Below are 19440 nucleotides of genomic sequence, written 5' to 3'. Positions count from 1 at the left end.
GACCTATATCCTGCAGAAATGTAATTCGGAAGCTGTCATGTCTTTTAATAGAAAGATCCAGAGTGATTTGACGCTGAAATAGAAGAGTGAGAGGACATTAGATGTACTCAACTACGCTTCGTGATTCAATCCTGCACAAACTAACCTACCAAGCAAGCAAAAGCGCATCAACATCTGTCAAACAGACCACAATACCAGGGGATGTCAACTGAACAAACAACCTCCTTTGTTTTAAATTAATCATTTATCAAATGTGGATGTTAATGGCAGAGCTAGCATTCACTGCCCATCCCTAATTGCCCTTGAGAAGGTAGTAGTGAGTTTCCTTCTTGAACCACTGCAATCCACTGTTGTTGGGGAGGGTGTTTGACAATCTTGACCAGTGACAGTGAGGGAATGGCAATATATTTCCAAGTCAGGATGGTGAGTGGTTTGGAAGGAAACTCACAGGGGGTGGTGTTCCCATGTATCTGCTGCCCTTGTCCTTCTAGGTGGAAGTGATAGAGGCACTGGAAGGTCCTCTCTCAGGTGAATTGCATCTTGTCGATGGAACACACTGCTGCTACTGAGCGTCAGTGGTGGAGAGGGTGAATGGCACCTCATCCGTAAACAATCAAGCTGATCTGCTCTTGTATCCACTAGATATATATATGACTGATCTAATTTGGCTTCTGATCAATGGTAGCCCCTAAGATGTTGATACTGGGAGATTCAGTGATGATAATGCCATTGAATGTCAAGGAGCAATGGTTAGACTCTCTCTTGCTAGAGGTGGTCATTGCTCAGCACTTGCATGACATAAATGTTACTTACCATTTGTCAACCCAAGCCTGGGTATTGTCCAGGTCTTGCTGCATTTGGACCAGGTCTGCTTCAATACATGAGGAATCACGAATGGTGCTGAACATTATGCAGCTGAAGATGGTTAAGCCAAGGCCTGATACCCTGAAGGACTGCAGTGATGTCCTTGAGCTGAAATGACGGATCTCCAACAACCCCAAACATTTCCCTTTGTGCGAGGTATGGCACTACTAATGAAGAATTTTCCCCTGATTCCCATTAACTCTAGTTTTGCTGGGGCTCCTTGATGCCACACTGCATCAAATATGACCTTGATGCCTATGGTTTGTGAAAATAAGTAGTTGCACCTTAAACTCGATGTAGCGCTAACATTCCTTCACCTGTAATGGAGGAGAAAAGCTATCAAGTAGGTGACCAGCTGGAAGAGGAAGCACAGATATCAATGGCACAACATTAGTGGGTAGCTCCAAGCCTGAAAATTTTGTATGTGTTCGTATTAAGACCGATGCTTACTGTCTAATTTTAAAGCAAACTTCACAATTAATGAATTTCTGCATTCACTGACATCCACTCCTCCTCTGCCTCCTTCATAGTTGACTATTCTCCCTTCCTCTTTCATTAACTGCCTTCCATCCCTCTCTCCTACTTCATCTGAATGTGATTCCAGTTGCTGTTCTCTTGATTGGAAATGTACTATTAAATTTAACAATATTGCCCAACCAAAGTATATACGGTGGCGAAAAATCACTTCAGATGACATTAAGAATCGTGTTGAGAGGAGGGGCTTAATCTGTATTAATTCCCAAACCTACAAATATAAGCATGTAAAAAGCCTGTCAGCATAAAATGCTAATAAGCTGGGCATATGTGCAATCTGTGTCCACCTCCTCCAATTCCAAGTCGAAGAATAACAGCTGTATTCACACATTTGTTATTCATAGGAACAATATCAAAGTGTTTGATTTATTAATTTTACTTTTTGTTCAATAGAATACTGTGCAGCATTGTCACAATGTGCAGCAACTTTCCTTTCATGATGTGCACAGATTAATGTGGTGCGAGATCTACTTTGATGTTTACTGTCTGCTATTTCCAGAGCAGAGAGAGCCAGGATTAGGTTACAGAGAAAAACTTGTCAATAGTGACCCCTTCTGGAGAATATTTGGAAGTACAGCTCATTGTTGTAATGATTAAAATAGCCGCAGCCACAGAATTGTTGCAGAGGTTTCAGCTAGGTAGAGCTGAACGGGTTTGTTTATATGATGGTACCTATGACAATGTAGTTCATCCTCTGTTCGGGTGTGCCAGTCCAAATCATGGCTTCATGAGACACAACAGCATCATGACTATGATGTGACAATGGTACCAACTGTATTATACAATGGAGACTAAGTAAAATTGAAAATGAAAGCGAGAAGATTTAAAAATGAAACACAATGAGATCTAGCAACAGAATCTTGTGTAGCAACCTGATTACTTAGTAAAAGGAAAATCTGAGTCAGAAAAACCGAATATTGGAAAGCCCTCAGGTGCACTTTATCTTCTCTGTGTGCTAAAGCACATTTTAATAATCGGATATAGTTCAGGCATTAATGACAGCCCTCCTAAAATCTGGACTAACAGCTTTCATTTTGATTACTCCAACTTGAAACTGCCAGAGTCTAAATGCTGCATATTAAATTGCTGGGAGTTTAATCCAACAGGTTTATGCATTTGAACACACTGCCAGAAAGAGGCTCAATGGAGAAATTGTTTTCCAGCCTGACCTTTACAAGGCTGCACTTTCTCATTACAAATCAATTATGGACAGTGAAAAGTGAATCATTTCTTGTTATTATTCATTGTGGGATGAGGATGTCGCTGGCTGGGCCCAGCAATTATTGCCTGTCTCTAGCTGCCCCTTGAGAAGGTGGTGGTAAGCTACCTGCTTGAACTGTTGCAGCCCTCCTGCTGTGGGTTGACCCACTTTGCCGTTTGGGAGAGAATTCCAGGACCTTGACCCAACTACAGTGAAGGAACGGCGATATATTTCCAAGTCAGGAGGGGAGCTTGCAGGGGGTGGTGTTCCTATGCATCTGCTGCCCTTGTCCTTCTATACGGAAGTGGGCATGAGTTTGGAAGGTGCTGCCTGAGGAGCCTTGGTGAGTTTCTGCTGTGTGTCTCATAGATGGTACACGCTGCTGCCACTGAGCGTGAATGTTATAAATACTGATCAAAGGCTGATCTCCTCACAATTTATTAATTAAGTAAATCCTTTGGGATTTAGAAGTTATCATCAAAAGTGAATTACTTTATTATCCTGAAGGAAGGGGAAGAAAAAGCTTCTCTTGTTGAAATAAAACAACATATTGTTTTGTGCAAAACAGATTGCATGATGTGAGACTCAGCCCTTAAGAATAGGAATATTCCAAATTTAATTTCCAGCCCATGCTGAATTGAATCATTTTGGGCAATGTGCCAGTGGAGATACCATAGTTAGCTTCTTGTTGCGAGGTAGGCCAAGGTTGCCAACCTTGGTTGCTATCAGTGGGCACATGTGGATGTTAATGGCAGAGCAATCTTCTTCAGTTTAATGCTTTACCTGAACAACAGTGCCACCTACAGTGTAGCATTCCTTCAGTTCTGCGTTCCAATGTCAGCCCGAGATGCTGCTGGGCCTGCTGTGTTCATCCAGCCTCACATTTTATTATCTTAGATTTTGTGCTGCAGCCTCTAGAGTGGTTAGCGGTGCAAGGAGGAGTGGACCTCATTTGAGTCATGGGTAAGGGAGAAAAATTTGTTCGGGTAGACAAAATGGCCTCCAATTACCCACATTATAACTTTGAAAAAAAGGACTTAAATGAATTGCAGCACTGATCATTTCATATTTGTGCTTTTCTTTACAAAGAAGGGGCTGCCGTAGGTGAAGGTATCTCAAGTCCCTCAAGCAGCAAGCTGGACTCCCCACCCTCACCCCAGATAAACCGAAGGAAACATCGAAGGAAGAAGAGTGTGAGCAGGGCAGATGGCATGATGGGACTGGCAGAAGGTAAATTCATGGCACTATGGAATGTGTTTGAGAAAGTTTAACTGCTCATGTTATTGGAAAATATTTTCGAGTGCTTGTCTAGAAAAATTTGGTATTTGGTAAGGTCACAAACATCTTGTAGATATTTCTGCTACTATAATTTTGCTGCTCTTCACTGTAAGTGCTGAAGCACAGTCTTGTCAACAATTTTCTCTATCTTCTTCAAATTTCAGTAATGAGAGTATTATACTGGTAGTTTTGAACTGGAGATGGTCATTCTGTTTTCCTCCCTTATTTTCCTTTCACAGTATGTCAAACCACCAAACAGAAAACTGAGCAAACTTTCATAATGGAGGCAAAGAAATTTCAGCAACAAATAACTTCATGCCCAAACATTCCCCATAGATCATAAAACCGTAGATCTGGGAATAGATGTAAGCCATTCAGCACATCAAATCTGTTCTGCCATTCAATCCTCAACTCCACTTTCCTGCCTTTTCCCCATAACCCTTGATTCTCTTACAGAATTAAAAATCTGTCTATCTCAGCTTTGAATACACTTAACAACCCAGCCTCAACAGCCCTCTGTGGTTACAAAAAATCCCCCAACAGATTCACTACCCTCTGAGAAAAGAAATTCCTCCTTATCTCTGTCTTAAATGGGTGATCCCTTATTCTGAAATGATACCCTCTGGACCTAGACTGTCCCACAAGCAGAAACAGCCTCTCCACATCTGCCCTGTCAAGTCGCCGAAGAATCTTATATGGTTCATTGAGTTCTACTAAATTCCAATGAGTGTAAGCCCAAACTACTCATGCTCTCCTGATAAGAAAATTCCTCCATGCCTGGAGGCAACTTAATGAACTTTCTCTGGACTGCCTCCAATGCCAGTATATCTTTGACAAGAGGACAAAACTTTCACAATATTCAAGGTGTGGTCTGACTATCGCCTTGTGTATTTTTGTGAGACCTCACTATTTATATACTGTATTCCCTTTGAAATAAAGGCCAACAGTTCACATGCTTTCCTTATTTCCTGCTGAATTTGGATGCTAGCTTTTAGTGATTTGTGCATGAGGACCTCCCATATCCCTCTGTGCTGCAGCTTTCTTTTCCCATTTAAATAATATTCAGCTGTTGTACTCTTCCTGCCAAAGTGCATAACCTCATTTTCCCGCATTACTTTCTATCTGCCAAGTTTTTTGCCCACTCACTCAACCTGTCTATAACCCTCTGTTAGCCTTTTTGTGTCATCCCTACTGCTTACTTTTGTGCTTAACCTTGTGTCATTTACAAACTTGATGATTGTACATTCACTTCTATCATCCAAATCATTAATATATATTGCAAATAATTGTAGCCTCAGTATTGATTCCTGTGTACCCCACTAGTTATGGTTTGCAATCCTAAAAATGCCCTTCTTTTATCATACCTCTGTCTTCTATTAATTAGTCAGTCTTCTATTCATGCTAATACACTATCCCCGACATCATGGGTTCTTTATTAAGTAGCCTTTTGTGCAGTAGCTTATCAAAAGGCATGTGGAAATCCAAATATATTGCATCTACTGGTTCTCCTTCATGTATCCTGCTTGTTAACTCCTCAAAGCTCTTATCATCTGTTTCTTTATTACTTGCTAGCTTGCTCTCCATTTATTTCCTCCCTGTTTTTTGGTCATCTTTTGTGATCTTCACGACTGTCCCTATCCTCTAGTTTACCACAAATCTTTGCAACATTATATGTTTTTTTCTTTCAATATGATACTATCCTTAACTTCTTTGGTCAACCATGCTCAGTTTATCCCCTTCCTAGAATCCTTCTCTCTCACTGTGATATTTCTTTGTTGTGAGGCACAAGCTATTTTCTTAGATGTCTGCCATTATTCCTCTCATCATCCAGCTTTTCTGCTAAACTCATTTCCCACTTCATTCCAGCCAGCTCTTCCCTCATCTCTATGCAATTGCCCTTATTTAAGTTTAGCACAGTTATCTCCACCCCACATTTCTTACTCTCAAACTGAATGCTAAATGCTAACAGGTTACGGTCGCTGTAATCAAGAGGATATTTTACTCAGATCATTTATTAAACCTGTCTCATTACTGGATCCAAAATAGCCTGATCCCTGCTTGAATCAACAACATATTGTTTTAGGAAATTGTCTTGAATACGGTCTGAATTCTTCTTCATGGTTACCTTTGCCAATTTAATTTTCTCTATCGACACAAAGATTATAATCATCCATGATTGATGTGCTGCCTTTTTACACACACTCATTATCTCCAGCTTTATTCTCTGTCTTACAGTACAGTTACTGTTAGGGAACTAATAGATTACCCCGGTTAGTGAACCTTTGTCTTTTCTCACTTCCACCCATATGGAGTCTACATCGTACAATTTTAGATCATTTATTGATATTGTACTTATTTCACCTCATTACTAACAAAGCTACCCCACCACCTTTCCACTCCTGCCTGTCCTTTTGAAAAGTTACATACCATGAATATTTAGTTCCTGGCTTTGATCTCCTTATAACCATGTCTAAGGAATGTCTATAAGATCAGACCCATTTACCACTGTTTGCACCATTAATTCATTTGTTTTCTTCTGAATACTAAGTGCATTTCAGTAAAGGGGCATTATTTTTGCCTTTTTGCCATTTTGTTCCACTTTTGACCCTGTTTGCAGCTTTTTTCAATGTTTGTACACTCTGTCCTTTCCTGACCTGCTCTGGGTATAGTTTGCCTGCCAAGCTACTATATCATTTTGCTTTGTAAGACTGTTTAGTCCCCCACCTGAATGCTCCCCCTCCCCAATTCATAAAACACCCTCTCTAACCTAGTTATTCAATTCACAGGACAGTGGTCCCAGCAAGATTCAAGTGAGGCCACCCTACAGAACAGCTTCCTTCTACCCCAGTGCTGGTGTTAGTGCCCCGTGAACTGAAACACATTCCTCCCACACCAATCTTTAAGTCACACATTTAACTTGTTGACTTTGACATTGATTGCATCCTCCAAACTTACAATGGAATACATATTCTCCAAGTATTTTGGTAATTGTAAGTTAATTTGATGCATATCATTCACAAAATACTTTCCCTGCACCCCTGTGGTCTTGAGCTTGTACACAGCAGCAAGGATCTTAGTTCAATTGTGCTGGAATGACTAATATTCCTTCTAATTTTAGGCTTTAGCAGGGTGTATAAGTGCAGGGTCGGACAGCTACCCAAGAGAGTATGACATACAGGAAATAAAAACTCATTTTATTACAGGCTCATGCTTCCTGACCAACATATTTAACTGTTGCACTCAAACTTCAGCATCTCAATTCTTCAAAAAGAAAATTATGGACAGAGGGGAACTAAAGTAATGCAAAACAACAGAATTAAAATGCAAAATAAAAACTGAAAGAACTGTGGATGTTGTAAATCAGAAACAAAAACTGAAGTTGCTGGAAAAGCTCAGCAGGTCTTGTAGCATCTGCGGAGAGAAATCAGAGTTAACATTTTGGCTTGAGTCGCCCTTGCTTAGTTCTCTCAATTGATCTTTGTATGAACTCCCATAAAAGCAATTAACTTTGCAGCCTTGCAGGAACAAACATTAACATTTTGATGGGAAAATTGTGCACAGTACATTTAGAAAGTATTCTGAACATGGGATAATTAAACTTTGAGCTAAGCTCCTCTTTACTTTTCCAATTAGTTTTCTTTTGCTTTGAAAGGACAAAGCTACACCTTGGAAGAATAATACATTGTGCATGACAAAATTCCAGACTTTATTAAACAGTATATCAAAGTAGTATCACAGATCATGCGACGCCAGCTGTTCTGTTAAAAATCTTGCATCTCAAAATAATACTATCATAGATAATAATCTTTTTTGGAAAGTGAAAGAATACCAGTCATTAACTGGAAACCTGAAATTCAGTACAATGGTTTTAACTGCACAAGCTAGACAACTCTTATTAACCAAGCATTAGAATTATGCCCTAGATCCCAGACTGCAATATCACTGGATATCTAATGTACAGTACAGTATGTCAACATTCATGTGTCATGTAGGAAAACATTTTTAAAAAAGCAGAAGTTCAAAATAGCAATTAACTTATAATGACCTCAGGATGTCTTTTTAACTGTAGTTAATATGTAACTTTAATTTAATTAGGATGTACCTATTCACAGCAACTAGAATTTGTGATAGAGGAAGCACAACATAAACAGAATAATACATAATATTAATTCATTCCCTCTGTGGAAGGATCACCGGACCCGAAAAGTTAACTCATTTTTCTTCACAGATGCTGCCAGCCCTGCTTAGCTTTTCCAGCAACTTCTGCTTTTGTTCTTGATTTACAGCATTCACAGTTCTTTCAGTTTTTATTTAGTATTCCCTCATTACCTTGATCAATGCCTGGGAGATCTATTGATAAGTAGCTTTACCTTGAAAATCCAATTAGGATGTATAAATAATGCAGCCTGGCAGTAAGAGACAACAGCTAAGTGTTAGTGATAATGGGAACTGCAGATGCTGGAGAATCCAAGATAATAAAATGTGAGGCTGGATGAACACAGCAGGCCAAGCAGCATCTCAGGAGCACAAAAGCTGATGTTTCGGGCCTGGGTCTAGGCCCGAAACGTCAGCTTTTGTGCTCCTGAGATGCTGCTGGGCCTGCTGTGTTCATCCAGCCTCACATTTTATTATCACAGCCAAGTGTTGGTTCTTTACAGTAGGTCTCTGCATAATAAGGGAATGATCCACCCAGAGGAGAGGGAGTAGGGCCAGTGCATGAAGCCAAGGGTCAAAGAAATGATTATATAATATAAATGCACCATTTGCTAAGTTGACAAAAATTGTGATATTTCCGAATGCATTGCACCTCTCCTAAAATAAATCGCAAGCCATACAGCTGGTGTATCAAGCTTCTGCCTGGAACCATGTTGCTCCAAAGAGTTCCATTGAATTTGTTTTGCTCCGGATCAGATTTCCCTGGTTTAGTGTGAGTGATGCAATATTTTTTGAAAAGTGAAAGAAAGCCAGTCATTAACCTGGGACATGAAGTTTCCAAGTAGTTACAACTGCCGTGTTGATTTATCTCAATACTTTATAAGGATCCTGCAGTATGGTACAGCAGCACACTGGATTTTTTTTCCGTTCTGCACGTCTTCATTTGTAGAAATCTTGACAAATGTGAGCAGCTTATGGTATACCCAGAACTTCCAGTGAAATTTGCTGTAACATTAAGTTTGGCTGAAGTCTTCAAGTCAAGTTAATAACTAAACTGGAACTGCATTTTAAAGATGGGCTGCATTTATAGATACTTACCAAATTTTATCATCTTTTTTCCCTAGCCCCCTCCCCCCCAAAAACCAACTTAACCCTATCCACTGTCAATGTTTACTGATGTTTTCTGCATGCTGGATGACAATCCCATAGTGCTACTCACCTTTCAGTACCTAAATGAGTGGCAATTAATCTCACCGTGATGTTTGACCATGACTGTTGAGCTATTCAACTTCAAGGAGTATCACTGATGAACCCAGCCTTATTCTGTCCTTGCTCAAATGTCCATGCACACATGCACTTTCCCACAAGACTTGTTGCTGACCTGTTGGGTGTGGTAACTCAGAGATTATGATAATGGGCTAGGAACTTAGAGGTTGAGCGTTCAGTTCATACAAGACCATGTTGTCAAATTTACTTCCATCCCCTTCATTCTTGGGTTGGCACCAGAAAGTGACCATGTGATCTGCTGGATTGTGCCAGTTGGCTTGCAGAAGTCCTTCAGGGCTAAGAACCTGTCACCCCAGCCTGATCCGGCCTTTTCATGATTGTATAACATAATGTGATTTGTTTAAAATGTCTACGGGGTACTGTACGCTGGCTGGGTCAGTATTGACTGACTCTCAAAAACAAGTTTAAATAATGGTGGTCAGTAGTAGGAGCCTGGGCTGATTTTTCTGTCCCTAGTCCATGTGTCTTGAGTCAGTTGAACCTCCACAACTGTCACACAGGTTGACATTGGCTAATTCATCACAGAGCAGCAGCCATTCCTGGAACAGTAACAAAGTTGCTGGAGAAGCTCAGCAGGTCTGGCAGCATCTGTGAAGGGAAAAACAGAGTTAATGTTTCAGGTCCGGTGACCCTTCCTCAGAACTTTCTGGCAATTTCTGTTCCTCACTGGCTAAACGAGTTTAGCCAATCGCAGGATCCGTAAAACTTTTCTTGATGTCTTGCAGATATCAACATCTTGGGTGATCAAAAGAGGTTAGAAACCAAACTTTATACTCATTGGAACATGATTGCACCTTTTATTTTCAGGTTACCAGTTTCCGGAGTTGCCTCATTAAGGCCATTGGTATAAAAAGTCCAATTAAAAAGAGTCTCTAAATCACACTCACACACAAGCACTCTCACTCTCACACACTTCTAATATCCCTGGTACAAGTTTCAGTAAAATGTATTCATTTGATTTAAGCAAGCAACTGTCCTTACTTAAACTGAATGAAACAGAATCTAACACATGGGGCTGGAGTGGAAAGGCTAACTATTGCATCTTCCCATGGAGCAGCAAAGGTAATTAATTTATAGAGGCTCTTTGTTTTCTCTTATTAATGATTATATTCCCAGCCTTTCCTATTTGAATAGGAAATGAAACTTTAAATTGGCTGCCTCAAGCAGTGAGGATTAGTGTGTGTCTGTCAACGTCAGTGCATCGTGCTGTGCCTTGTGCCATTGAGACATCGCATTTGCCTCTCTGGGTAAATGGTAAAGATCCTGTCATAACCCCAGGAGACAAGTAAGGGAGCTGTCCCTGTTCTGGTCAATATTTCTCCCTCAACCATCACCACCCAGAGCAGACTGATCGGTCATTCCGCAGTGCTGTTCTGGAGATTTTGCTGTGTGTTAAATGCTAACTGCATTTGATCCTGTAACAGCAGCAACTCGACGTAGGTGAAGTCATTCAGGGTGTATTTCCAAGATGTTTGTAAGTCTTCCTTTCGAGTTGCCACTGAGATAAGTATGGGGAAAGCGAGCTTTTGTTCATTTGTTCTCTCTTTCTGCCCCACTCCCCACCCCCCAAACCCCATGCCTACACCTTTCCCAGTCAGTAATTGTGTAGAATAAGACAAATTCAACAGAGCATCATCTCCCTTTCCTAGATTTAGAAGCCAGGATCCTATCCTTGGCTACTTAGTCCTACATCCCTATAGCTTTACAGAGAAGTAAAAACTTCTATTTAATTTACAGCACACTGAGGCCAGTGGTTGCTCCACTTACATAGATGAAAAGAAGGCTGGGGGGAGGTTTAAAGTTTAACAACCTTGCCTGGGTTGGAGAAGCTTTTGTCTCCAGTTGTCAGGAGGCTACATTTTGCTGGATGAAGTACATGGAAAATTAGAAATAAAGAGTCGATTAAGAATTTTTAAATGATTAATCAATGAAGTATGTATGTATGTTTGTAATATGCAGTCATCTTGCACTGTGGGCGGGAGAATAAAACGAGTTTGAAAAGCGGTAGGGTTTACTAATTTTTCAGAAGGCAATAGGCTCCTGACATTGTGTTGTGACAAAAGGCTATTCAGTCCCTCTTCAACAGCTAATTGCTACTCTCAGTGAAGGCAAACATTCACTTTAATGCTTGTTCCTAGTGTGTGGTGAAATAATAAAAGTAATTGGTATCAAGAACTTGATTTGAGAGGTGCATTTTGCATATCAATTGCATGTTCTGAGTTTTTAAATAATAATTGTTCCATTCATGCCCATTGTGAGATGCATGGGATCAACAGCACCCACATCTGTACCCTAGATCAGCTGTTTCCTTTTGCAGTTATTAATGTGAAGCTGTGCTCTGCAGTAATCTTTTCTCCAATGTCTTTCTCCAATTGCTTCTACTACTTGCTTTGCTGGATTCTGGGTGCAGCCAAACGCAGGGTGTGGAAATTAAAGCGTTTTGGTAGTTTAAGAAATATTTACAGAGCAGGTAATGTTATTTTAAATTGTATCCAGTGGCTAGAACCATTGTTAGTTGTGTGTTCTGTCCAGAATACATCTGTGTTCAAGCGTTTGTCCTGTGCCTTTGCTTTTCAGTGTCCTTTTGCATTCTGAATGTTAAACCTTCACTCTTGAGCCTGCCTGGGCAGTGAATCCTATGTTTTATTGGTTTGGCTGTGTGTATGGAGAGTGTAAGGGACAGGGGAAAGAAGAGCCTGACAAAGGGAAGCCCAGTATATATTTGTAGATAATTGAAAGGCAAATTGTTTTAATGTTCATCTACAGTATTTGCAAAATAAAGGATAGATGTCCTGCTCATTTGAAAGAAGGCTGTCCTGTTCATTAAACTGCCCATTAAAAAAGGGTTATGTTAGCTTGAAAATCTATTTTGGTGGATATGCAATGACGTTCAAGTAAAAGAAAGACTCCAGTTGATGGAACCCCCTTTAAATCTGAAGGAGGATTTCTTCAGGTTGAATGCAATTCATGAGAAATATTGTCAGCATAATGCGGCAATCAGAGGTGCTATATCTTACAAAGTCAGAAAATCCTTCTTAAAGAATATGTGATTCTAAAACAGATACCCCCCCAATCCTGGGTGATATCTTGGGATAAAGATCCTTGAATTCTGGCCTACTCTTCCGTACTTTGGTTCTGTGACCTCTCCTGAACTGTGCTTTTAGATAGCAAGTACCCACAGGCCTGTTGAACTTGGTACATTACAACACAGCCCAGTCCTGACTATTCATGTGCCCACTTTGCCTTCTTTGATGGAATCAGTAGTTGGAATTTTGGCTGATTTTCCCGTGATCTGAGGCTGGCACATTGTGGCAAATTGTTGTGCTTCTGCTAATGTGACTCAATAAAGACTAGAATTCAAACCTGGGACGCTCCCTAATTCCGGTCAGTAAATTTGCTGACTTAACCAATAAAGGTAGAGGGGAACCTGTTGATATTTTCAATCTAAAAAACATTTATTGACATTCTTTTGTGACAATAACTTTTTACATTTTGTGTCATTGAATAATCTGTTCCACATAAATATATAATTCCTTTTGTCAAGTATGCATCGATACACAGCATGCTGTGATTTCACTGCTTAGTCACATCCAACACTGGGTAAAACAGCCAAATTCACAGACCCTTACATGAATGACTACTTCGTAATACTGCTGGGGGAAAAAAAAATCTGTTTTCTTCTAATTATCCTCTCACAGAACAAGAGGAGAACATTGAGTTCACTATTGTCTCCAGCACGGGCCAGATGTGGTACTTTGAAGCAGTGAATTTTGAAGAGAGGGATGCCTGGGTCCAAGCCATTGAAAGTCAAATCCTGGCCAGTCTGCAGTCCTGTGAAAGTAGCAAGAACAAGGTAACTTAATCAGCACACCAGGGTATGATTACTGTTAATGTATTTCAAATATAAAGGTACCCCAATGGGTGTGTATGCTGCCTCCAAAGTTAATCCTTAAAGTGCATTAGATAAGACACACTTTTATGCAAGTTTCATGCCCTTTAAGTGACCAATCCCACAAAATATGTGCTCATCAAGGATGGTAGTGCAGGAGCACAGATTTTGACCATTTTTGTCAGCTTTGGCTATACCTAAATTAATGTTCTTCAAACTTGTTTCAAGGTGCTGTGTAATGCAAGATTGAATGAATAGGAAACATATTGATCAAGCCAGACAGAGTCACTCCTGGCTCTGCAGCAGAGCTTCAACACTCCCTGCCACATCAAGTTGAAATTTTCAATGCCCTTCAATGAGCACTTTACACTGCCTAAGTTTTCTGATTATCATCGGCCAGGCGAGCCTCAATGAATTCCCCGAGCCTCTGGTCACAACTGTCTTTACCCAGAATTCCAGATCTTCCGTCCTGTCCAACACCTTTAAATGATTTAGTTATCTCTGGTGAAACTGTTTTTCCCATGGAGAGGTTTTCTCTGCTCCCCATGATTTTCTCAAGAACAAAGAAGACCAATTCCTGAGAGAATTCTAATTCTCTTCTCCCTGCCTTTTGGCAACTTTTCTTTTGTTTTGTCAGTTTCCCTGAGAGATGACATTTCAGTAGGTTTAATTGTCTTTATATCCCTTCTCAAGTCTCATTCCCTTGGCAGTCTGAAATAATATGTGCACTTCCCCAAACTGAGGTGTTCAGTATGAATTCCAAATACACCTTTCCAGAATTCCCTTTCACTGTGGATTTAAAGAGACATTTCAAAGCACAAGCACCTTGCAACGTACAACATTCATTACACTTTGGTCACAATCTCTAGCTTCACTCAATGCAGAAGCAAACAACAACAAACCAGTTACTCAGTTCTACATGCAATTGATTTTCCAATTCCCTGGCCAGACATTGCTCCACCTTGACGTTGCCCAGACCAGAATTCCAGGTCTGCAATTTACTGGAAGGGAGCAATGCTTTTCATACTACCTCATTTATCCATTGAGTTCCCTAAATTATACATTTTATACCTTAGGCTCGAATGGACAGCCGGAGTGAAGCCGTTGCCCTTCAGGCGATAAGAAACGCCAAAGGAAATTCATTCTGTGTTGACTGCGCTGCTGCAAGTAAGAATCTATATTTTCTTTTCAAAGTCATCAGCAAAATTAAACTTATTAGATTTGGTCAAGATTTTATTATCTTTTTACAAAATGGGCTCAGTGTGAATGGTTAAATTGTCAAGCTCACTTCTGACTAGGGCACAGTGTCACTTCAGTAGGATGACCTACTGTGTGGCACTGGGACGATACACCTAGATAGTGAGTGTCTTACAATCATGCAAATCCTGGGGTGGGTGAAAAGTGGCTGTACAGGCTATGGGACCGGGACAATAATAACTTCTTTGGGGTTTCCAGAAACACTCCTGTACCTCCTGGCTCCATGGGAAGGTAGGTCTAGAAGCCTTGCTTGGCAGCCACGGAGGCCACAAACGATTCCTGAGTGGGGACGGTCTAATATCTGCCCCGCTCTTGGGGTTACCAATTTGTGAAAACAGGTCTATGTGTTAGGCACTAAAAAAGAATGATCCCCACAAATTTGGCAATGTGAGCAGTGCTTGTACCAGTTGGGCAGAGGTCAGCTCAGAGCTAAACAGTCTGGTTTGTTCCAGAAAAATGGGGGTGACTGGTGGAAAAATTAAATGTTGAACTAGAGGAACAGAATTTCTTATGCTCTGTCAGCTATCTCTCCCAATACTCTGACTCTCCGCAGGCACCAACTGTGGTGACAATGAGAGGAACCTACTGTCAGAGCATGCCTGTTCTAAGATGGCCATAGATTATGTACAAGACAGGTCTGGTGGCTCCACATGTGACCAATGTGCAACTCCTCTCTTATCTGCTGACGCATTTATTTTCACACATTATCAAATTTTAATAACAACATAAATTGAGTTATGAACTTTTTTGACCCTGTTCCAGATCCTACCTGGGCAAGTCTGAATTTGGGAGCACTTATCTGTATTGAATGCTCAGGGATTCATCGTAATCTTGGGACCCATCTTTCACGAGTACGATCTCTGGATCTTGATGACTGGCCTTTGGAGCTAACGCTTGTGCTGACGTCTATTGGAAATGAGATGGCAAACAGCGTGTGGGAGAAGAATACTCAGGGACGCAGCAAGCCGACTCCGGAATCTACACGGTAAGTGACTGCTTTGCATTCACCACTGCTAAAGTCACCAGCAACAGATTTGGGTCTGAGGAGACAAAGTTGTAGTTCTGAATATCTTATATGTATGGTGAAATGTTACTCATTCCCATCAACAAATTGTATTGTATATGTGCACCACCTCGTTCTTTGTATCTGTAGGAGACCCATTCCAGTTTGTCTGACAACTCCAAGCATTGAGATGCAGTCCTTTAATTCATTCTACATGTCTAGTGTTTTACCAAGCACTGTACTTGAAATGTAAGATTCTTCACATTCACAACATTACAAGACTCATCTTGCAAATTTGGAATTTTCTGATTGAAGTGTCCAAAGTTTCTGAAATTGGAGGATTTGGCGATTTCTATGTGAATTAAATCTGTTAACTCCATTTGAACTAAAAAAAATTGGAGCTGAGCTAAAGTTGAGATTAGCCTTTCACTGAAAGATGAAATAAACTAACAGGTTCTTTATAAGCTGATTTAAAAATAGGAGTATGGTTGGCCTCTGGTCCATGTTTGAGACCCCAAACCAAGTTTGTCATGTGAGCCCTATCTGAAAAGTTGTAGTCCATTGCTCTTGTGGCTCAGTGAGTAAATTCTCTGTCCAGTGTTGTATTGGACCATTCAAATACAAAGATGTCCAATTTGAATCCAACTAATCTATGAGCTGGAGGAGCCAGTGCAGGTGGTCATTCAGCCCACTGTGTTCCTGCCCAAGTAACTGGCCTCAGCTAGAGAGGTGGTGGGGATATATAATTGGTTTTAATGCTCTGCAATTGGGAACTTGATCAACTTTGGAGAGGATAAATTTAAATTTGGCTGCAATCTCTTGCCTCGTCGGGCAAATAATCTGTCTACGTTGAATGAGGTACCAAAAGCTGCCAGCTCCTATCAAGCTGTAGTCCACCATTCAGATGTGAAGAAAGGGATAAGACAGTTAGGATTCATACAAATGCCATTGTTATGACCTAACTGGGAAGAGTGTGCCGAAAATTATGCTCTTCTGTTCCACAAGGCGTCACTGAATGTTTAAAGTTCCAACGAGACCCCTGAGATGTTCACTTTACCTAACTGATTGCAATTCAGGACAAAAACAATTCACACAGGTTTTCATCATTACCAGAAAATAACTTTAGAGAAGCACTTAACTTTCAGAAATGGCAGAGAAAAGAGGTTTTCTGATGAGTTGGACCGAAGGGTCAGTTTCTATGCCATATAACTCTATGATAACTGAAACCCCTTTAAAACCCAAAATATTTACACAATCATTGACGACTAAGACAAACAAAAACAGACAGTTTGACATTGATGGAAAAAGAATATAGATATGCTGAGCAAAGTTCAGAAGATCATAAGTCCAGATTTCAAGGTAGGTTAGATTGTCTCACATGGTTCCTCCTGACTTTTTTAGCAATAATGATATGCTGCTGCTTGTAGAGTGATGGTTGCTCTTTGCTTTAATAGTTTATCTAACAGACCTATACCTTTCTTGTTCGAAAAATAACCAGAAAGCTTAAAAGAAAGAATTTTGTCATTTCTCCCCCGACAGAGGGAGAGAAAGAGAAAGGTATGTTCAATTTGCCAGCGTGTGGAAGTCCCTGCTGTCCTGGAACCTCCAGCTTTGTGACAAACTGCAGTTCAATTAGACAGAGGACTGTGTCATTAGACAGAATTTCCTTAACTCAAAGACTCTTAATACTACTACTCAAATTTTATCTCCCTGACCACTTTGAAAAGCAACATTGTCTGACACAGCAGCACTTTATTTTTCCAAGTAGCAAAACCCTCCTGGTATTTACCATCTACAGCAGTCCAAATTCCATTTCAGTTTATAATCCCAAAACTGATAAAATAGTGGTATCTTATGCCATCATAATGTCCAATTACAGGTATCACCAAGTCTTACTTTTAAAATTAAAATGATTTTCAAGAAGATAATTAAAAATCTGTTTGAGGCAAAATTTGCGTGGGGCATTTCCAACTCATAAATTGTTCCAAGAGAAGTTCACCTTCCCTCTATCTAACAACGTGTCACCCTGTTGACACACTAACGCAGTTACTGCTAGTCTCTTTTGCTGCCATATTATGAGTAGGCGCCTGTTTAGGCACAACTTTGTCCAAAGCATTGTTGAAATCTTGCTGTTTTAACTACTGGTCATAATAGCCAAGACACTGCTGTGACTTACCCTTCCTGTTATAGGGAAGAAAGGGAGAACTGGATCAGAGCAAAGTATGAGCAGAAACTGTTTCTTGCATCCTTGAAATACCGAGACATTCCCATCGGAAAGCAGCTGTTCCGAGCTGTTATGGAGAAGGACCTTCACAGTGTTTTACTACTCCTTGCCCATGCCAAGAAGGAGCACATCAATGAATGGACTGAAGATAAAGACAAACGGACAGCTCTGCATCTCGCCTGTGAGCGAAAGGATGTAGTAGTGACGCAGCTTCTTGTCTGGGTAGGTGTTATTCAGCTGGCACAGATCTTGTTCCTCAGTGATAGTTCTATTCCACTCGAATATACTGCGGTCCCTATTGTTCTACCCTTGGCTAAGAGGTTTCATGTTCATGTCAACATGCTAACAGTTTCTAAAGCCAATTTACCTTGGCAGGTAAAATTGATCAATTTTCAGTCGTGTTTACTCATTGCAGAAAAGGGATGAATATAGTGCACTCTCCTCCCTGTCCTTTAATTGAGCTTGCTGTTGACAAACTGTTGGTAGTGGGCATTGTCTCCAACCTAGATTTGCACCATTCTTACCAGTCCAACTTCTCACTTCACCTCCAATTTTGAGTCATTTGCAAGTGGCTTAAGGCCTATTAGAAGAGCAAAACTGGAAGACAGTAGGTCATGCTGACCCAAAGTCAATATTTCTGTTTTAATAGTCAGTTAGAAGGCATGTAATTAAAATGAGATTTGTCAGGTCACTGGGTTATAATCTAGCAGCCCCCTTCCCTACAGCACCCAGACAGCAATGGTGCAAGAAGGCAGCTCACCATCACCTTCAGAAGGGGCAACTAGGGATGGGGAATAACTGCTGACCCAACCAGCAACTGTCATTAGTGAATTTAAAACAAAATCTTTAGAATTCAGCATCATTAAAATAGAATTTCTAATGTTTCTAATACAAGTTTGCCTCTATTTTCCAGTTTTTATGAATTATTGGCCTGTTAAACTGCTGAAACATCCAAAAACACTTCCATAAGACCATAAGACAGAGGCGTGGAAGTAAGGCCATTCGGCCCATCAAGTCCACTCCACCATTTAAATCATGGCTGATGGGCATTTCAACACCACTTCCCTGCACTCTCCCCATAGCCCTTGATTCCTTGTGAGATCAAGAATAGGTCGATCTCTGCCTTGAAGGCATCTAACGTCCCGGCCTCCACTGCGCTCCATGACAATGAATTCCACAGGCCCACCACTCTCTAGCTGAAGAAATGTCGTCTCATTTCCGTTTTAAATTTACCCCCTCTAATTTTAAGGCTGTGCTCACAGGTCCTAGTCTCTCCGCCTAACAGAAACAACTTCCCTGCATCCACCACTTCTAAACCATACATTATCTTGTAAGTTTCTATTAGATCTCCCCTCAACCTTCTAAACTCTAATGAATACAATCCCAGGATCCTTAGCCGTTCATCATACGTTAAATCTACCATTCCAGGGATCATCCATGTGAATCTCCGCTGGACACGCTCCAGGGCCAGTATGTCCTTCCTGAGGTGTGGGGCCCAAAATTGGACACAGTATTCTAAATGGGGCCTAACTAGAGGTTTATAAAGCCTCAGAAGCACATCACTGCTTTTATATTCCAACCTTCTTGAGACAAACGATTCACTTTCTTAATCACGGACTCTACCTGCAAGTTAACTTTTAGAGAATCCTGGACCAGCACTCCCAGATCCCTTTGTACTTCTGCTTTACGAATTTTCTCACCATTTAGAAAATAGTCCATGCCTGTATTCTTTTTTCCAAAGTGCAAAA

General features: G+C 40.6%; 1 protein-coding gene across 5 annotated transcripts in view; it reads left to right on the top strand.

Moving 5' to 3' along the window:
- The window catches only part of LOC125448320 (arf-GAP with GTPase, ANK repeat and PH domain-containing protein 1-like), a 190109-nt gene that overhangs the window by 151672 nt on the left and 18997 nt on the right, over positions 1–19440 (top strand). For 3 of the 5 annotated variants that reach the window (XM_048523565.2, XM_048523566.2, XM_048523562.2), the window contains 6 exons: positions 3689–3829; positions 11730–11789; positions 13018–13172; positions 14285–14375; positions 15228–15450; positions 17659–17914. In XM_048523565.2, coding sequence (XP_048379522.1) covers positions 3689–3829; positions 11730–11789; positions 13018–13172; positions 14285–14375; positions 15228–15450; positions 17659–17914 — 926 coding nt within the window. The remainder of the gene's footprint in view (positions 1–3688; positions 3830–11729; positions 11790–13017; positions 13173–14284; positions 14376–15227; positions 15451–17658; positions 17915–19440) is intronic. The other 2 variants (XM_048523567.2, XM_048523564.2) reach the window with 1 other exon arrangement.

The sequence above is a fragment of the Stegostoma tigrinum genome, chromosome X, assembly GCF_030684315.1.
Source record: "Stegostoma tigrinum isolate sSteTig4 chromosome X, sSteTig4.hap1, whole genome shotgun sequence".
Lineage (NCBI taxonomy): Eukaryota > Metazoa > Chordata > Chondrichthyes > Orectolobiformes > Stegostomatidae > Stegostoma > Stegostoma tigrinum.
Note: the sequence above shows the minus strand (reverse complement) of the source record. Positions and strands in the feature narration are given on the sequence as shown.